The sequence below is a fragment of the Sinohyriopsis cumingii genome, chromosome 12, assembly GCF_028554795.1.
Source record: "Sinohyriopsis cumingii isolate HCF-2022 chromosome 12, ASM2855479v2, whole genome shotgun sequence".
NCBI classification, from domain to species: Eukaryota; Metazoa; Mollusca; class Bivalvia; order Unionida; family Unionidae; genus Sinohyriopsis; species Sinohyriopsis cumingii.
In genome coordinates, this window is record NC_142972.1 from 33,377,644 (window position 1) to 33,399,900 (window position 22,257).

General features: G+C 36.1%; 1 protein-coding gene across 4 annotated transcripts in view; it reads left to right on the forward strand.

Moving 5' to 3' along the window:
• The window catches only part of LOC149786220 (receptor-type tyrosine-protein phosphatase H-like), a 127,270-nt gene that overhangs the window by 92,488 nt on the left and 12,525 nt on the right, over positions 1-22,257 (forward strand). For all 4 annotated transcript variants that reach the window (XM_089976596.1, XM_089976598.1, XM_089976597.1 and 1 more), the window contains 3 exons: positions 2,370-2,446; positions 4,055-4,189; positions 20,332-20,457. In XM_089976596.1, coding sequence (XP_089832722.1) covers positions 2,370-2,446; positions 4,055-4,189; positions 20,332-20,457 — 338 coding nt within the window. The remainder of the gene's footprint in view (positions 1-2,369; positions 2,447-4,054; positions 4,190-20,331; positions 20,458-22,257) is intronic.

The window sequence follows — 22,257 nt, forward strand, 5'->3', positions numbered from 1 at the left end:
CGTTCCAACAAGTCAAGTTTGATGCTGGTTTTTTTCTTTACAATTTTATGCCAATAGTGTTGAAACTGATATTCCATTGCATTAAGTGACTGCATATGTGGATTTCCGGTCATCATAGTTGGGTCCACTATTTACTAGATTTTGTATGATACCATTGATAGAGCAATATATAAAGGTCTTTACTCTGATGATAGTGTATCATATCACTACAGATTCACTCTATGATAGTGTATCATATCACTACAGATTCAAAGCAAGAATACAGTACAAACTGTCCCACAATTAATATTTTCATGTCATCATTCCATCTGTTTGAATCAAGTAAACAAGGTTGCTTAAAGACTTATAAAAATTGTCTCTATGTGTCTACTATATCTACTTGGTCAATGTATATACCCAGACATTTTAAATTCAATGAAGTTGGATGAGATAGCAATAATTAATAGCATATGTATGCACATTTTGATTTGTTATCTGGTTATGGGAGATATTCATTTTCCAATTGCTAATCTACCTCCTTTCTAATGAATGTAAACGAACTTTCCTTCACAAACTCTTTCCTGTTCCACCTTTTAAATGTAATGAAGTGCCTGCTTTACTAATGGATGCATACAATAAAGGAATCCAATCAAGGAGGTACAGGTTTGCATTCTTCAACTGTAATTTATGCACAAGACATCCATATATAAACCAATTAAAAAAATTACCTTGCAGGTACCTTACCACTTGGTCTGTATTCTACACAATACACATATATTTTGTCAGGTAAAGGGGATTGCATGGTGCTTAATTCTAGAGCCTGAGTCATGTTTCTGTTTTTGTTTTGAGTGGATTAATTTAACAACTGAGAACTGTAAAGTTCCCGTAAGTTATCTCATTGAGAAACAGTTTAGTTATGGTCTTTCTATGATACACCTCCTAGCTTATTTTCACAGTGTGCATATCTTTTGCAAAATATTGGAATAAACATGTTTTAAATCATTTTGTTTATCTGAGCAGTGTTTAATTATTATTTTTTTTAAAGTAGGAAATTAGAAAAGAAAAAATGTACTGTCCAGCATTAGATTTTTGCAGTGATATAAGCAATGTTTGTTTTAATTTATGATGTATTTGCATGTCAAAAATGATAATGATATATATATCAATAAACTTTGGTGGTAGCTCTATTATTTACTTATGTAATACAGTACAGCAAGAATAAAGTATGATTCGGGCTTTGCTAAGAGAGCTGGTTAGCAGGATTTGAGATGCACCACCAACAAATTTAAATGATGACCATGAAAGATCTGCAACACAAAGCAGTGGGGAAAGATATAATTTTTATGCTGAGAATTAGACTTTTTTAATTTGATACAATGTCTCCTCAGAGACTTACAAGAAATATGAGTATTTGAATTGGTAGTGAATATATGACATACTTTTCCTACTGCACCCATCTATCTATTTGTCACCACATTTACCTGTGTAAAGTGTGTACCCAACTGCAAATAATCATGCATCCTGATCTTTTATTGCCTAATGCTCTGACAGATCAGGGACTTTGTTTTTCTGCTGAAACCTTCAGTTGCATAAAATAGCAGTGCTGAGAATTTCATGGCACCTGTTTCAACTTAAGATCTGGGTTTGTGTTATTTGCATTTGCATCTTTGGATATGAGACATTATGGTACAAGACTAAAGCCTTACAAATACACATGGTATTATGGGATCATAATGTTGGGACAGCACAGATATAGATCTTTTCTAGTTGATCATATGGGTATGAAAACAGGAGTTTCTAAGATGAACTCAAAAAAAAGAAACTTTTTGGTACTGTTATTCCAATTTCTCCCCAATGAGGACAACCTACTCAACTTGTGTATTGATGCTTCAGCACTATTATACCTCAGAAATAAGTATCATGATTAATGATTAACAGCTGTAGTTTTTCTTAATGAAGTTGAAATCTTATGGACAAAGTACAAGACATAAACCTGATGTTTTACAAATCATCTTGTACATACTGCCATCTAACTTGTACAAAACCAGTAAATCTTCTCACATTAAGCCTTGATTTTATATATGGCTTTTCAGTTCCATTCTTACATCAAAATTTACCATTTTTCTTCTTAAATGTTAACTGTTATTCAGTAAAACTTCTATGACTTTTTTATCAGTGACTTAAATATTGAGTATTACTTGGATGAATAGCTTAAGTCATGCTGTAAGGCAATCTTTTGTCTGACTCCTCACAAAACTGGAAACAACCAAAACTTTAGACCTATAATAATTGAATTTAAATTATTAAACTTCAGTTTCATAGCTTAAGCACCTACTGAGTAAGTAGCTGAAACTATAATTATGCATTAATTGGTTATTGTTGTGTTCCAGTTGACCACAGCCGTGTTAAGTTGCTGTCAATTGATGATATACCTGGATCTGACTATATCAATGCAAGCTACCTCCAAGTGAGTGTCTCAGTCTCTTTCTCCCTCTCTCTCTCTCTCACTCTTTCAAGTTTAATTGTCATGCCCAGTATATTATTTTCAGAAATTAAAATGATATTCAGCAATCCATGATTTTGTTTTGCATTTCATTATGGTTATCTTAATCTATTAAATGTTTGTAGCAATACAACTGAACTTAATTCTTTAAGGCATTACTGACCCTTTAATACATTGAAGCTTTTTTTGCATTAAAATAAGTTTTGTCAAATTGGCCCTGGCAAAAGATTGACAATATAAAATTTAGTTTGGTATTCACGTTCATGTCTGTTTACCCACCAGTATCTATGTCCACACCTCTGTGCTTTTAACTTGCCCTTTATTTCAGTACCATTTTAGCTCAGACCTTTACTATTTGTAATAGACATCAAGGTAAGGCTTAACATGCAGGCCATGGCACACTACATATGATGTCTATACCCAAATGGAAACCTGTCAATATTAATTATCAATTCTTTTTCACAAATGTAGGTTCTCTTACTTTACAATTTATAACTGTCATGAATTTCACATTAACATGATTCCATTTGATTTCTTTTCTTTTTATTTAATTTTGTTTAGTGAAGGCTGAAAAATAACATTATTTGTCTTAAACCAACAAATTTTTAATTTTGATTGTCTAAAATGAATGATAATAAAGTTAATTGAATTACATAATTTTAATGAGAATTAAAGGCTGCAGTGAATTCAAATATTTTGAGTTACATGATTTCTAGTTATGTAAGCACTGCACTGAATGCAATCAAGTATTTGCTGTATTGCTAAAATGAAGAATAGTCTATAATTTGTAGTTACATGGATGAAGTGCATCATTCTGACACACTTTCTTACAGCCCACCTAGGCAAAGTTCCTTATGGTGATTTGGACATACATGTGTCTGTTCATTCATGCCACAGATTGACCTAACTGTTAATGTTTTGTATTTCATTTGCTCAAGTATATTTCATGACAGTCATGTTACTCAGTAAAGGGAGACATCTTAATGTGTACCACACCATTTTACTAAGTGTGTCAGGAACATTCTGAACATGCAAGCCATGGACAGCTTAATGTGTAACACACCATTTTATTAAGTAGTCAGGAACATGCTGAACATGCAGGCCATGGACAGCTTAGTGTGTACCACACCATTTTATTAAGTGGTCAGGAACAGGCTGAACATGCAAGCCATGGACAGCTTAATGTGTACCACACCATTTTACTAAGTGTGTCAGGAACATGCTGAACATGCAGGCCATGGACAGCTTAATGTGTACCACACCATTTTACTAAGTGTGTCAGGAACATGCTGAACATGCAGGCCATGGACAGCTTAATGTGTACCACACCATTTTATTAAGTGGTCAGGAACATGCTGAACATGCAAGCCATGGACAGCTTAATGTGTACCACACCATTTTATTAAGTGTGTCAGGAACATGCTGAACATGCAGACCATGGACAGATTAATGTTAGCAACTTTTGGCTCATATATATTCACGTCTATATAAGGGAAGACAATGATGGCAGAGGAAGCTAAATTAAACATGATTGTCAAATATAAATGTGGCATCTAATTTTTCTTGCATCAGGGTTTCACAAATTCCCGAGAATATATTGCCTGTCAGGGTCCCATTCCTTCCACCATTGAGGATCACTGGAGACTGATCTGGGAACAAAATGTACAAGTCATTGTAATGCTGACACAATACAAAGAAAAAGGCATGGTAAGTGTCTCAAGTGTGGATGTTGCTACTCCAGATTGTTGTCAAACCCACATTTGTTATAAAACGAGCTGTGTTATCATTCTGGCTATAGTGGCATCAATAGTTTTTTAAATATCATGCTGTAAGTTTTTGTCTCATGCATAATCATTGTGAGACATATATTTCACTTTTTTGCCAGTGATGGGGTTTGTGTTACATTTTTTTAAATTAGGGAACAAGATAATGAAACACCTGTTTGCTGAGCATGAAACCCTTTCATTCTTAAAGTTTAGAATTTTTGTTATATACATGGTTAAGTTCAGTTAGGAAACATTTGCATTTCTAATCCAGGCATTGCAGGTATGCATTGCCAGCCCAGGCCATCTCGATCAGCTATATCATTGTGTCCTTGTAAAAAATCACATAGATTCCGATTTTTCAGAATGATATAGTCAATAATATGTTAAAAGTATCATTACAAATGGACCCAATTACTTCATATACAAAACTGACTGCAGAATGAATTTTTTGATCTTACCGCTGACATCTGTTAAGATTCTTTCTTATCATATCATTTTATGAAGACAAGTCAATAAATGCAAACAGTATGTTGGTTAATTTGATCATAGTGATATGTACTGTTAATGATATCATCAACGATTAGTTGCAGTTGAATGATTTGCATTAATTTTAGCTCATATTGCCAAAGGCACCAGACAGATGCCCCCCCTCCACTTGTCCAAAAAAAAGGAAAGTGTTTATATGTATGTGTTTTCCACCAGGTGTGTTGTATGATTTCTTTTTAATAAAAGAATTTAGATCAAAAATTTATTTAAGATAATTTTTAATGGAGTATTTGTTCGATTTCCTGGTGTTTTCTAAAGGGTGGTTCTTCTGAGTTGGTCACCTATATCCCTTGTTTGCTATGTGTACATTGCTATATATATGTGTGCTATATATAGTTTTCTTTGTAGGGATAGCCAGTTATTCAAATTTTATCCCAGTTGTCTTACAATCTTATATTTTATTAATGGTTATATTTATTTCAAATTTGGAATTTGGCAAAGAAACGGTGGACTATTGGTTTTGAAAGAAAAAAGAAGCTAATGTTTTATGTGTATGTTGGTCTGTGTCATTCTTCACTTAAATTAATATGATTAGGTCGGTTGGGCTCAAGCAGCAGTCCACACTTTCTTTATTTACTGTATTTCTCCGTGCTCGAGTTAGTCCGCTTTTATTTATTTAAGATTATGTTCCCCCCAAAAATGAGACTATATTTTGATGTTGCATACATTGTTGGTAAATAGCATTTACAAGTACTTGACATAAAATATCTTGCTGTATTAAGTTAGTCTGTAAATAACTTTGCAGTCAGCAGTTACTTTCTATTTTACAGGATTTTATTAAATGGAATTTTTTATCCAGCCTTCCAATTTCCCTGAAAAAATGACTGCATAGCTAATTGAGTGTACAATCACTTAAAGAATTTTCTTTTATGCCAAAGAACTCAACTGTTTCTTTAACATCTATAATATTTGTTAAAAAAATTAAATAAGAAAAAAGACCTTTGTAAAATAAAGTAACATTTCATACTTTGCCTTACTCAAGAAATAATTCAGTTTATTTTGAAATATATTAATAATAGTCATAGTTATCAGATGCTATAAATAAAAGCTATATTACCAGTAACATCTTTTAATTTGACAGTGTAGTTTCTTATACTGAGCATGATCTAGTTACAACATATATCCTTGAACATTTCAGGAAGTACTGATCTCATGCAGAACTGCCAACTTTCAACATTCAACTGTCACAACTGATTATTGCCAGCTTGCGCAAGCTTACATCAAGTATTTTAGATTTTGCAAGCTTGCAGACTTGGAAAAATTCTTTTTGCAAGCTTGTATGAGCAACCTTACTAACTTGTGCAACCTCAACTAGCTTGTTGTAAGCATGCATTTTGGTTAGGGTTGACCATTCATCCACAAGCTTTTTATTTCTGATACAGATGTTGAGCAGATTATGTACATAAGCTTACAAACCTGTCACCCCCCTGCCAGGAGTAAAAAACTTCCAATTTTTGGAGTCATACCACACCTAATTCTTGATTTCATATTATATCCTGATTTTTGCTTAGAACTCCTGATTATTGCATTTTTCTGCAGTAATTAGAATGTTAAATTTAAACATTATTCAAGTCAATTTATAAATGTTTCTAACCTTACAACAATAATAAAATCAGAAAATAAACCCCACAAACAATAAATCACAACAATAAAATTGTCACCAATTAGTTGCAATCCCAAAAATGATCACTGATGCTGTAGCACCGCCATTCCCACCAAAGAAACTTACATGAGTGAACACCTGGCATTACTGTTTTGCATATACAAGCATTAATTAAATATTAAATGTCTTTCGAGTTGAGAATGAAAGAGGGATATAAAACATGGGAAATGAAGTTGCCACATGTGCGATACAGTTGTAGCTTGAGACTGCATATTATGTACCGCTAGTTACAACAGAAGAGGGCATTGTTTATTTGTCAATGTTTATTTGTCAATGTTTATTTGTCAATCAGTAGCTGGTGCTTACATAATATGCACTGTAGGACATGGTTTTTGTAAAATTATGTTGGAGGACCAGTCCTTTTCACAAGATGATTGCAATGAAAAGGATTAACTGTTAATTAGTCATACTTGCTTTCTTGCTTGTTTACTTATGATCATCATTGGCGACTCGGTCTCGAAAGACCATGCGAATAGCGCCCTTGGGGTGTTGCCTGTCTCTGTTGGCAACGTCTGCTGTGGCTGTGCAGGCCTATACGTGAGTGACAGTCCCTACTGCAGTTGGTGCAGACATACTGGGAAGTCTGCATTACTGTGGTTGCTGTTGCGTTCTTCTTTCTCTTACGTTTCTCTGCCACCAACTGGCCTCTCCTCGCATCAGCGACTGATATGCCATTGTTTACCATCAGTCTCCAGGTGCTTCGGTCCTCAACCAGCTCTTCCCAGCCATCGGGTGAAATGTTGCATGCCTTCATGTCCCTCTTGCACACATCTTTGAAACGGAGTGAGGGGCGTCCGACTCTTCTCATGCCAGTGGCCAGCTGTCCATATAAGATGTCCTTTGGCAGCCTTCCATCCTCCATGCGTCTGACGTGACCCAGCCATCGAAGGCGGCGTTTAATTAGCAGGGAGTACATGCTGGGGGTACTTGCACGCTGCAGGATCTCGCTGTGTGGAACACGGTCTTGCCAGCTGATTTTCAGGATGCGTTTTAGGCACCGTATATGGAAGGAGTTGAGCCGGCGTTCTTGCCTCATGTAGGTACTCCACGTCTCACTTCCATATAGAAGGGTGCTGAGAACGCAGGCCTGGTAGACTCGGACCTTGGTGTGCTCTGTCAGCGCATTGTTTTCCCAAACCCTCTTTGTTAATCGAGCCATGATGGTGTTTGCCTTTCCAAGCCTTCTGTCCAGCTCCATATCAATCGAGAGAGTGTTGCTGATGGTTGACCCTAGGTAGGTAAAGTTGTTGACTGCTTCCAGGGTGACACCGTTGATTTTGATTGAAGGGGCAATGGTGGTATCTTGCACGCTGACATTTGTTTTTTCCAAGCTGATTGTGAGACCAAAGTGCGTGCAGGCAACAGCAAAACGGTCTCCCAGTCTCTGGAGGGCTTCCTCGGTGTGGGCCACAAGAGCTGCATCATCTGCAAAAAGCATCTCCCTGATGAGCACAGCTCTCACTTTGGTATTTGAGCGCAGTCGTGCCAGGTTGAACAGGCTCCCATCAGACCTGGTGTGTAGATATATGCCATCCGTGGACGTGTCGAAGGCGTAGGACAGGAGCAGGGAGAAGAAGATCCCAGAAAGTGTTGGTGCCAGCACGCAGCCCTGCTTCACACCACTGTTAATTGGGAAGGAAGTTGAGGATGATCCATCATACAGGACTGTTCCCTTCATATCTGCATGGAAAGAGATTATCATGCTGAGGAGTTTTGGGGGGCAACCGATCTTACTCAGAAGTTCAAAAAGGCCCTTCCTGCTGACCAAGTCAAAGGCCTTGGTGAGGTCGATGAACATTATGTAGAGTGGTTGACCTTGCTCTCTGCTCTTCTCTTGGAGTTGTCGTAGGGAGAAGATCATGTCTGTCGTCGACCTGCCTGCTCTGAAGCCGCACTGTGATTCCGGGTACACACGGTCTGCCAGCAACTGCAGCCTGTTGAGTATGATGCGGGCGTACACTTTACCAACAATACTCAAGAGCGAGATCCCTCTGTAATTATTACAGTCACTGCGGTCGCCCTTGTTTTTGTAAAGGGTCACAATTGTGGCATCACGCATGTCTTGGGGGACTACTCCTTCCTCCCAGCAGCGGCAAAGTAGCTCGTGCAGTGGTTTAATCAATGCTGGTTTTCCATGTTTGATAGCTTCGGGCGGGATGCTGTCACTACCTGGTGCTTTGTCGTTTGGAAGGCAGTCGATTGCTTTGCTGAGCTCCTCTAAGGTTGGCACTTTGTCGAGCTCTTCCATGGTGGGCAGATTCTTTATGCTGCTGAGGGCTGCATCAGTGACTGACGTTTCTCTGGAGTATAGTTCTGAGTAGTGCTCCACCCATCTGGCCATCTGTTGCCCACGGTCTGTGATCTTCTCTCCCGTCAGGGATTTCAGGGGAGCGATCCCTTTCACTGTAGGGCCTAGAGCCTTCTTGATGCCACTGTACATGCCTTGGATGTGTCCGGACTTGGCACTGTGCTGGATCCCTTCACACAGTTGTTGCCAGTACTCGTTCGCACACTGTCTAGCAATGCATTGGGTGTTACTTCGGGCACTTCTGAGAGCAGCAAGCGTCCGTTCATTAGGGCATTTTTTGTAAGCTATGAAGGCTTTTCGTTTCTCCTCGATTTGTGGTTCCATCCTTGATAGGTGTGCATTGAACCAGTCCTGGCTGGGTCGTTCCTTCTTGCCAAACGTTGACATAGCTGTACTGTAGATGGCACCCTTCATGGCGTTCCACTTGGCTGTAGCGTCATACTCAGGCAGGTCCTGGAGAGCCTTGTTCAGGGCAGACACATACTCCTCCACCTTGGCAGGGACTGACATCTGTGCAGTGTTTATGCGAGGACATCCTTTTGGTTTTGTGCGGTGTAGCACGTGTGGCTGTAGTCGCACTCTGCTGCTCACAAGGGCATGGTCGGAGTCACAGTCTGCACTGTGGTAGGTTCTGGTGGAGAGGACGCTGTTAAGGGCAGATCGCCTGGTGATGACCAAGTCGAGTTGGTGCCAGTGATGAGATCTGGGGTGTTTCCATGACACTTTGTGTTGTGGCTTACACTTGAAGAAGGTGTTTGTGATGCACAGGCCATGGTAGGTGCATAGCTCCAGCAGTCTCTGGCCGTTTTCGTTGGTCTTTCCAGTGCCATGATATCCGAGGCAGGTAGGCCAGGACTCGTGGTCCGCACCTACTCTGGCATTAAAGTCGCCGAGGAGGAATAGTGGTTCATTTTTGGGGCATCCTTTGATCTGTTCGTCCAGCTGCCCATAGAACTGATCCTTCACGTCTTCTGATGACGTGAGGGTTGGGGCGTAGACACTGATGATGTTGACAGGACCTGAAGTAGTGGTGAGGCGGATGGACAAGAGACGCTCAGTGCTCCCTGTTGGAGGTTCAACCGAGGCCAGGAGATTGTTTTTGATGGCAAAGCCCACTCCGTGCTGACGGGGCTCCTCAGGTTCTCGACCCTTCCAGAAGAAGGTGTAGTTTTCCTCTCTGAGGGAGCCACTAGAGGCAAGCCTGGTTTCCTGGAGGGCAGCTATGCTGATATTTAGTCTGGTGAGTTCTCTATCGATGATGGCCGTCTTTCTGGTGTCGTCCACTTCTCTGAGGTCGTCGGAGATGCCTGTACACATGGTGCGCACATTCCAGCTTGCAAATCGAAGAGCTGGAGTCTTCTTTATTGGTTTCTTGTTTCTTTTGTCCGGTGTGGAATTACCGTCTGCTTGTCATGCTGAACAACACACTGAGCTCCAGACACCCACTGGAGCAGGCAGACGATGGCGGGTCAACACCTTATTGACCGGGGGCTGCCCGGCTTGAGGTGGGCGATAGTTGGCCAGTGGGACACGATGATCCCTCCCACCGTCAAAGCTGACCCGTGGCGCCCCTTCCCTACGCCAATCGGGTGGGACTTATAACCCGTAAACTGTCAGCTTCCGTGTTGTTTCCTCACTCAGTAGCGAGACTGGAGTGTCCTCTCCAGGGCGCAAGCTATTGTGCAGTTTGGCCATAGCTGACCAGAATATGAAAGAGAGCATGTCATGGGAGAAAATAATGTGTGTCACAGTGAGAAACAGCACGTCCTTTGAGAATTTCATGTGTATTGGACCCAGAAGATTGGTCAATATTTAGTGAAAATGAGGCTTAAAAAATGCAGTGAAAGCCTCCTGATTTTAGGTCCCAGTCTCCCAATTTTTTCATTCAACCTCCCTACTTGGCTTTTTTTGATTAGTTGACAGGTATGAGCGTATGTCATCAAGATCTTTGACATCAATTCAATTAATAGTAACCATTGATTTACATGAGGTGATAGGCTGAGCTCATGAACACTCTAGACATTATAATTATGATCAGGTTTTGATAACAAATTTAGTATGTTAAGGCTTGTGTCATCAACTTGTCTTGGACAAATTTTATTATGAGTGATATCCATACATATTATTGATGTGTCTTGTATCTAATTGACTGAGCATATGAATACTTTAGAGGCCATATTTCTAATCAGATGTAATCAGACATGGCATTTAAGTTTTTACCATCAAGATCTCAGATTTTTTAAACATGTTTATTTGCCATCCATGCAAAAATTAGGTGATTTTACATCTGATTTGTGTGACTTGTGAAAACTCGGAGACCATATTGATGAGAATTTGATCAGATTTGAATGTAAGCTTATATCATCAAGACATTAGATGAGTTTGCTTATGTCAGCGACATCGGTGCATAACGAGTTTGCTTATGAGTGACTTCGGTGCATAATGAGTTTGCTTATGAGTGACTTTGGTGCATAATGAGTTTGCTTATGAGTGACATCGGTGCATAATGAGTTTGCTTATGAGTGACATCGGTGCATAATAAGTTTGCTTATGAGTGACATCGATGCATAATGAGTTTGCTTATGAGCGACATCGGTGCATAATGAGTTTGCTTATGAGTGACATCGGTGCATAATGAAGAGGTAATCCTGCATCTTATCTTGCAAACTGAGATTGCAAACACTTTAAAGGCCATATTTCTGATGAGATTTTGAGCAGACTTGATATCATTATATCATCAAGATGTCGGATGAGTTAGATTATTATTTGGGGCGCTTGTTAAGTGTCAGGAGATTCAGTTCTAGTATTGCATATTGTAACCATGAATAGTCATGGTATAATGCAAGGCCTGCTAACCTATATAATTTTTCTATAAGTCTTTCGAAAATGACTTTTAAGATATGGACTTATGGAATAAAAGGAAAATTATGGAAATATAATTCCTGCGGTAAAATCTTGATAATTGGCTGATCTGAGTTTGATTTTAGTTCGGGTTTCATATTAGCTTTAGTAGAGTTTTTTGGGGGGGAGGAATTCCCTGTCTGATCTTTTCAGACCATTTGAGGGGGCCCTTTTCACCCTATTGTTACAAATACCCGAAGGCTAATATTGTATTGCATTACCTGAAGGCTTATATGTATGTTGAAATGCTATATACACATTTAGTGTGTTTGTTCTTTTTATCTATTCATGGGCATTTGTATGCTTTGTGATAATATGATTGTATATTTGTATGTATATTTTATTTAATTTTTGTTTTTTTGTTTCTTTTGATTTTTTGATTTGATTTTTATGATTATTTTAAATTCGGATTACAATTTGCAATTTAGTATCTCTATTGCATATTCAGTTGTGTCAAGTTCTTCATCAAATGTCAGTTTATATTCTTCTCTAATTTTTCTTTTCCTTTCACTTTCCTCTGAGGTAGATAGTGATAAATCACTTTGTGCATCATAATGTGAGGATCTTCTTATTTTCTTCTTTTTCTTTGTGTTCCATCTGTTTCTGAGCTGTTGTTCTGCCATTAGAGACGATCCGATTTTCTGTTCTTTAAGTTTGTTACTTAATTCTTGTTGTTTCTGCTCTTTTTCTTGTTCCTGTTTTTCTTGTTGTTCCTTTTGTTGTTTCTCTTTAAGTTCTTGGAGTATTGATTGGTTGCTTGATTGGTCTTGCTGGATTGTTTGTTCATTTGTCTGTTGGTTTTGTCTATCCTTCCCTTTACTTTGTGTCAGTGATTATTTACCCTTTCCTTTATTCAGTGGTTTAGGGACTAACAAGGTGCCACCTCTTGCTGCATTTTCTTCCGCTGTGTGATAGTTGTGGATATCCCTTCTATGTTTTGTGTTACTGGAAATTTCCGAGGGGTATAACATTACCACATTTTTTACATTCCCTCTGATATATACATCCTTTGTACCATGTTTTGACTGGGAATCCATGAAAAAAAAGACTTTCTTTATTGTCCTGAGTTTGTCTTTGTCGATTTCTAGGATTCTTACTCCATTTTTGATAGCATATCCTGGGTGAGTGTCCATTCTTGCATTTGTCACTTTGATTGAATGTTTTCTCTCAAATTTTTCATTGTAGCTCCAAATGGTATTGAGTGGAATATCAGATATATGGAGTTCTGCTGTTCGTTTCCTTATCTTTCTTAGGAAGGGTTTTGGTTTCACTACATTTTGAGTGATATCTACGCAATATATTTTACCATATGGTAATACAGGTGTATTCCTTTTTGGTCTTAACATGTAGGCCTTTTGTCCTCTCCTATTTAAAGAGTCCATGTGGTCGATTAATGATTTGTCCATAATTGTGATAAACGTCAGTATTTTCACCACGCTAGGTCTTCTATCTGGTTCTTTTTCTCCCAAGTTTATCTCTTGTGCACTGGATTTGTATCTACATTCAAGAAAATTACCTTCCTCTGTTTCTATCCTTCTAGTTTCAAAGTACCTTAAGTTTCTAGTTCTGTCACTTCTCTATGTCTCAACATCTTGTTGCTCACATGCAAATTGTGACTTCTGTTCAGATTGATTTTTTGTCTTCAAAAAATGATTTCATTCTTGTTGAATTTCTTCTTCAATTTTGTAGTTTTAGTATTCTTATAGTACTTGTTCTTCTTCTTCCATTCTGTAAAGTAGTTTAACTTAGATTCTCAGTTTGCTTCATATGAGCCATTGCAGACTTTACTTCTTTAGTGGAGTTAGTCAGGCAAACTATGCAGTACTACCTCCAGGCAAACTATGCAGTACTATCTCCAGGCAAACCATGCAGTACTACCTCCAGGCAAACCATGCAGTACTAACTCCAGGCAAACCATGCAGTACTACCTCCAGGCAAACCATGCAGTACTATCTCCAGGCAAACTATACAGTACTATCACAGGCACTTTCTGCAGCAAACTGATGATTATAGAATTTTAAAAAGATGACTTTCAGCTACCAATATATAATAAAGATGAAAGGAAAAATAAACCTCTTAAAATGTTATAATAATCAGTACAGAAGACAAAAAAGGACTATTCAGATTGTTCAGAATAAAAGCAGGAAGGGATACAATTATGTTTATTGGACATCACATGTTGATTTGAGTATCTCATGTGGTGGGACTGTCAGATGTAAAATGAAGAAACCAAATTCAAGAATAATGTCAAGCTTAGAGATAGCAACAATCCATTGAGCTGCATAGGGTTTGGAACTGAATATTTGTGCAACTGTATTAGAGGTATATAAGGCCTATGCGTATTTTACTAACTTTTTAGGTGAACATAATTTTTACTGTCGATGCCTCAATTTCGAATGCCAAACTTTTTTGATACATGTTTTCCAACTTGGCAATGGCAGTACATGATATTGTGTTACACCTTACTGAAAACTGGTCAAATTAGGGGGGAAAAAAATCAGCTGCCTTCCTGTGACAACATTGTTATGGTTGACAGGTCTGCAGTGAATGCACTTGCTTACCATTTTTTTAAAGGTGAAAGCAAAGCCAGTAACCAACGGTAGATACTACCAGAATCATAGATTTGGGGTTATGAATTGTTTTCCCCTTTACAGAAAAATTTAAACACATTTAAAAAAAAAAAATTTACAATACAAGATGTATAAATTTAAAAAATAATACATTATAAAAAGTAACAAAATAATGTTAAGGGTTATTGTAATTTAAGCTGAGATATCATTATAACAAGAAATTAGCTAAATTGTTAATAATTGAACAGTAAAAGTTTATTATAAGACCAGGCAATTAGTACAGTCTTTTAGACAACTATATTTTTACTAGGAAAAATTAAATATATCTGAATTTACTAATAATTCAGTTTAGTTACAAGGCAATGCAACTAAAAGTGGTTTATCCAAACCAATCTATCATTGTATGTCCCTGTTGCACACTAGTAAATGTATCTCATTGTCCAAATGTTTTCACACACTTTAATTTAATATGAGCAACAGAATGATTTACTCAAACAACATTTTTTAAAAATCATGTCCAGGTTTTTAAACTTTGTCATGAGAATTATTGCTAAAAATGTGACCAATTGTAAAATTAAATATCATAAAATGAGCTAGATGCATTTTATTAAATAAAGTTTGAAAGTTGTTATTATTATCACATTAAAGTGCATGAAAATTTGTCATCTACTTGAAATCACATATATTGTGTCATTACCTTTATATCATCTCATATATTCATTATCATTATTCACAAATTATTTATAATGTATTATTTTATTTTTGTTTTTAAATTTAAAAAGAAATGTCCAGTTATGATCTCCTGAAACACTTTCAAATTTAATTGCTAAGAGCAAAGACAAGTGACCTTAAAATATCCTGATAAATTAATTTCTATGTTGATTTGATAGCAGAAATGGAACCTGCAATCCTCTGGTCAAAAGTCCATTGTTGTAACCACTTTGCAACCACAGCTCCCCAAGAGGGAGGTAGGGCTTTCAATGGTTTCCAAGTTATGACTCTAGTTTTGAGGTATCTGGGAGATAAGGACAGACCATTATTTCATAATAACTACTCAAATTAACTCCCCTTGGAATGCCAAAAACTAAATGCATATACTTAAACAGTGGGGCCATAAACAGTTTCTTAGTTATGAATCAGGGTGAGTGTACCAGGGACAGGGAGAGGTCCCAACCACAATGAAAGTTGTATGAATAAATTGTACTTTTTAAATAGATATGCTTGTGGAATAGGAAAGAATAATAAGTGAGGCCAAAATTAATAGACAAAAGCATGAACTATGTGCTCCAAGTTTTTGTATCTCCATCACTGTTTAGATATGCATGTGAATTTAAATTCTCAAGCTGACATAGAAGTTACAAATCTCCCTCAATAACTACAACTCTCCCTTGATAACTCGTACACAATGGGGTCCAAAAACATAGGCTACAATTTATAAGTGGGGGTGTAAGTTAATGAGGAACCTCCAAAAAATAAAAAGGTTTTATGCCATCCCTGCTGGACGAAGCCACATAATGTGGGGGTGGGGGAAATAGGTTTGTTTAATGACTGAAAACTTGTTTGTAATCACTTTGAGAACAATTGTCAATAAAGGTTTTTCTTCTTATGAAGTTTTTTTCAACATCATTAACATTACTCCAGCTGGTTTCAACAAACTTTTTATGTACACAAAAACATTTGTGTATTGTGTCACTGAATTTTTTTGTTGTTGATTAGTCTGGTTCCCTGCTTATTATTTTATAGGTGGAATTTGAAACAGGGAAGAAGACTACCATTTGATACACATTATGACACAAGTTCCCTTTTTTCAAGAACTAGTGACATTTATTTCCTGTAACAATCCTCTACATCAGAACTCAATTTTTGCACATTTTCAGTAAGTAAAATATTGATGCAGTGATTTTTTTGCAAATAACACATTTTATGTTTGACTATAAGAGGGCGCATTGCATTTATTATCATTACACTTAAATCTAATTAATGATATAACTAAAATACAAAGTTCATTTGATAGAAAAGCTTATTTAATTGGTTTTTATTTATTAAAGTACTGACTACAGTAGGTGTAAGTGACATTCATTGATTGAAATTTTGTTGAATGTTGTTATTTACGGTATACTGATTATATCATTTGGAAAGACAATGTAAAAAAACATTATGACCTATTGTTCAGAGTTGACAATTTTATAATGTTGATTCAAAATCTTATCTACCATGTTCAGTAAGTAAACAAGCAATATATCAGAGTTTGAGTTACCAGGAGTGATCACAATTTTCTTAAAGTTCAACAAATAGGGGCCCATGTTTGGTAATTTCTAGCAAAAATAAAGTCTGATCCACATCTGACCCATTGTTATAAGTGGGTTTAGGAGTTATCTGGGTGCAAGTTATCAAGAGAATGTTTTACCAGCTGAGCATCATTATGTCCACTTGGGCCTCTTGTTTAAATTGAGTCCCAAACCTGCTTTTCATTAGTCCTAATATAAAACCAAAGCAAACTGTGCATTAATTGATATCATGATGGTACTATAGACTGTATAGTTTATGTTTCGGCAGAATAGGACACTTAGTTTGGCACAACTCTTATGTGAGTATGCTTTAAGCTACTCTGTAAGCATTGCTGTATGAAATAATATATACATCTTATCCAAAACACATTATGATAGGGCATTTGTAAGACCTGAGTCATATTAGCATAGGTTATGATTAGTCAAGAGCTATTATTAATTGAAATCCATTTTTATCAGCAATTGCATTATATTGAGGGTATGTATCATGAAGGAACAATCTACATTCAAGTATAATTGATCAAGTGTCAGCTCCACTTGTGACTTATTTCAAATTCCAATGATTGACTAATTAGTTCCATTAAAAATTTGAAAATTCACCAACATGGTAGACATGACTCAGATTCGATTAACATCAGTTACACAAAAATTACAGTGATGTGGCATTTTTAAAAGAATTTGGACCAATTATTAAACACTTAACCATCAGGGTCCATGCTGGACTCTACTATTTGGGTGAAGTGACTTCTGCCTCCAATCGCAGTCTGGCCAGTGTTGTGCAGATAGAAAAGTGAATGTCAAAAGTTCATAATTTATGATGTTAAAATGGTCACATTAAACATTTGTCTGCATACTTTCATGTCAGATGATTAAGATACTGAAGAAATACTATTAATACTTTATATCAATATTATATCAATATTTAAAAATATCTTATTTTACTTCACCACTATTGTTGTATAACATATGTATGTCATTCTCAGGGGTGGTACTACCAGGCAAAGTGGGTGACTAATTTGCCTAAAATATGAAAACTTCACCTCTTTGTTGGGAAAGCAAAATTAAATGACTTCATCCTGTGATCTTTTAGATGTACATTTAGCATGAGGGTCCCCGAGTGGCCAAGTGGTCTAAAGCGCTGTCCGTTGTGGATCACTACCATCTCACCTCTGTCTGCATGGATTTGATTCTCGGATGGGTATGTGAGAAAGCTTGCCAATAGCTTCTCGTGGGTCAGTGGTTCTTTCGGGTTTTTTCCCGGGTTCTTCCTCCACCATTAATACTGGCCATGTGCTGAAAAATGGCACTAAACCCTACAACAACTACATTTAGCGTGGCTGAAACTTTTGAGATGCTACCTTGTCTTAGCTGAATATTTCTGGTGTTATGTTTTAGGACTAGCTCAAGGCAAAATGTAGGCAGCAAGCCATCAAATAGTTGGTGTTACTTTCAATTGCATTGACAAACAAATGTTTGCACATTCAGCAAGCATGTGTTTTGATTGCTGATTGACCATTAACCCTTTGCAGAATGAGTTATAGCAGATATGTTATATACTTCTCTGATTGTAGCATCTGTAACTGGCTGATTTCCACAAGTCATCATTTGATTACCACCCTACCCCAAAAAACAACTAAAAACATACAAATTTTTTAAACTTAGACAATATAAATATGTAAATAGTAATTTGTGTTATAAGAATAGAATAGGTGATTTGAAGAATTTAACTATCACATGTCAATTTTTTTCTTCATAAAATCAGTTTGAAACTGAACCTGTCAGTAACAAAAAATGCAGACATCATTGTTTCTGGCAAGTACCACAATTGCTATCAGATTGTCTATTTTTGTAAACATTTAGACAAATAGATATTATGGAAAATATTCATTTCATAGAAAGCAAAGTCAAAATATTATTTTATTGAAGATTTAACATCAAAATGCAATTATATAGGACCAAAAACGAATGGGACAATACTATTTTGTGGAATTAGAGGTTAAAGTTGATTCCATTCATTTTTTTCAAAAATACAAGAGGGAAAAAAAGCAGGGAAGCAAATACCATTTAACCAATACCTGATGTTACTACACATACACAGATGTTACTACACATACATAGATGAATCATAAAACCAAAAATTTGCAATCATATCAACTGTTGTTATGAAGGTACCATACTAGAATTTTCCATCTTTTTTCCATCGTTTTTCATGGAATATGATGGAAAATCTACAGCTGGGTACTTTAAGAAAAATGATCTTTCTAAAATTAGATGCATTCACATGTTGGCTGCATCATTTTAGTTGGAAAAATGTTTTTAGTTTATTCATATGCTGATTATAATGATACAGTGTGTGTGTTATCTTTTAATAGTTAAGGTAATGTTTTATAGAAAACAAAGAAATTGGGACAAACAATATGGTATGAAGACACATGTGCATTTGCTTTCATATACATGTTACAGGGTTATTTCACACAAGTTTATAAAAGTTTTCAACTGCCATTTTATAGTGAACTTTTATATAGCAAAAGCAAAATAATTCTTGTTTCAGGGTAGTTGATTAAACATTTTTACTAACTTGCAATTACAATAATATAACCTAATTACTCCTATCAGTTAAAATTCATTACATTGTATATTTGCTGCAGTACTCTTTTAAAGTCATATGGTCAAAATACATTGCATATGAATATTTATACACCTACAAAATGTCTTATGATGTATGTACAACTCAGACAATTTTCTGCTTGGAAATAAAATATTGCTAAAAGCCAATGTTAATTGCAGATATGCATACTGAGAAATAATTCAAATTGGAGAATGAAAATACACACACACACATACATACATACATACATACATCTGCACACACACATACATTCACACACACACACACACACACATATATATATATATATATATATATATATATATATATATATATATATATATATATATATATATATACATACATACATACACACACATATATATATATATGTACACACACATATATATATATGTGTGTATATATATATATATATATATATATATATATATATATATATATATATATATATATATTGCATATCTTGCTTTGCTTCTGTGTCTACCTATTCAGATCTCACTTCTCCTTGATCTGTCTAAAAGTCTCTTCTTCCAAAAATTAAAGTCAAGCTTGACCCCTGATTGTTGAAAACAGGTTAGAGTCAAAATAAGCTATTGATTACATATGGAAGTAATCTCATATTTTTTCTATGTTATACGCATTTGTCTTTATGTGCTCAAGCTAGGCCAGTATAAATACCACAAGAAATGTTACTACTGTATAGTTGGTACAGGTAAAGGTGTTAAAATGACACTTGCAATGGTCTGGTTTACAGTATTGGGTCAGAGTTTCTCCCATTTGTTTGTTTAGTGTGTTGACTCAAAGAGAGAATACAACAGAAGCAGCAAGGGGTGCCATGAAACCAACTACAGCTGCAGTAAAATCCATGGTGGACTTCCACTTGATTGAGTGGATTTCCACCAGACTGAGTGGTCTTCCACTACCCATAGTTGGCACTTAATTCCATGTGTCTCTGTCGACAGCCACCAGATTGAGTGGGTTATCTGTAAAACTTGATACCCGTACATACTACACATACGAGTTCAAATTGTTCTTTGCTAAATGACTTGTATTTTGTACAGATTACTATTTTGTACAGATTACAATTTTGTACACATTGCTAAGTTATTAAATAAGCATGGTTATCTCAGGTTGCACAGTTTACGAATTCCATCAATTTTGTTTTATTTCATCTACAGGTGAAGTGTGAGATGTACATGCCGCTAGAGCCTAAGGATCCCAAACAGTATGGTAAACTCACTGTCGAGTGTTTGACATATTCCTCAATGAATTCCTTCGAGTATAGGACCCTAAAAGTAACACTGGTATGTTATCTTTTGGAGATTTACAAGTGATTTTATTTTTTTCCTTTTTATATATAAGTAACAATGACTAAACATGTGAGAATGCCATGTTGGATACATCTGTCTAAAATGAGTGCTTTCTATCATCATCCTAATGTTATTAGCATTTATATAGTTTTGGGGCAATTTCGATTTTGGAACGTTTCCATCATTGTTTTAGTAGTAAATTCTTCTTTACAAGAAATAATTTGTAATAAACTAAATTTGGTACCCATATATTAGCATGAAAGTGTAGTTTACAATAAAGGTTTTGTTGTAAACTAAACTTACTAATTTTTCTAATAAGAGTAAAAATAAAGTTTTTAATGGAAAATGTATTATATTTAAATGGGTGCATATTGGGATCATTTGGCAGGAATGGAGTTTCTTTGTCGAGTTCCTGTTATCAATTTGTTACCATATATAAGCTTATAAGATGACATCACTATTTGTTGATGGCTGCCACCTCTCTTTTAATTGTACAAAACTAAATTGACAACTTAACATTTAGTTCAACTACATTGTGTAATAAAATCATAATGCTAGACATTTTATATCCATCTGATATATCCAAATACAACGCTATTGAAAGTATTTCCTCTACGACATGTAACTTTTGCTTTATGTCACTTTCAAAAGCAGGTCACTATGACTTATATATATTGCCTCATTGATTTGAGTTTAGTTTATGTTTAAGTTAGCTTCTCATGCAAAAATGATTTGTTGGTACCTCGTTAACAGTAAACCATTCCACCAATTTGAGCTTATGCTATGCCCTTTTATCTTATCATGTGTAATCCTTCTGTCCATCAACTCTTATTTGTGAATACTTTAGCTTCGTTTCTGATCAGATTTTGATTAGATATGGTATGAAAACTCATATCATCAAGATCTTGGATCAGTCATGAGCATCATCCTCACATTAATGAGGTGATCTTGGTTCTGATTGGCTGAGCTTCTGAACACACTAGAGACCATATCTGTGACAGTTTGACAGATCTGTTATTTAGGTTTATATCAAGATTTCAGGTTAGTTTGATTTGTGAGGTTAAGCTTGGATATGATTCTCCAGAGGTCATCATTCTGATCGAGTTTTGATTAGATTTGGTATGTCATGATGATCACTGAGATGAGTTGCATTATGATTGACTTCCATGGGATGATCATGATCTGATTGGATGAACTTTTGAACATTGACACCGCCATATTTGGCATAGCTTGTATCATCACGATCACAGAAGAGTCTGATTACAAGCAAAAAAATGCATATTAATGAGGTGATATTGCATCTGATTGACTGAGCTTGTGAACACTATAGAGGCCATATTTCTTACCAGATTGGGTATTAAAGTCACCATCAATAACACATTAATGCCATGCATTAGTTCGATTATGAACATCATCCACACTTATTAGGTGATCTTGTATTTGACTGGGCCTGTGAACACCCTTGAGAACATATTAAAAGATTAGATATGTTATGTACAAGTTTAGTTAGGAATAAGTGCCATGCATAATAATTAGGTAATCTAGAATCTTATTGGTGGAATTTGGGAACACTCAAGAGTCCATATTTTTATTCAGATTTGCCATGTAAGCATATATCATCAGGGACTTTGGGAGGTCAATTCGCTGAAGCACTTGCCTTTACCAATCATTCCCATCTCACCTCAGTCTGTGTGGGTTCAGATGTCTGGCTTAGCCATTATGGGTGTGTGAGAAAGCTTACCAGTAGCTTCCCTTGGATTGGTGGATTGTATCAGTGATTTCCTTGGTTCTTCC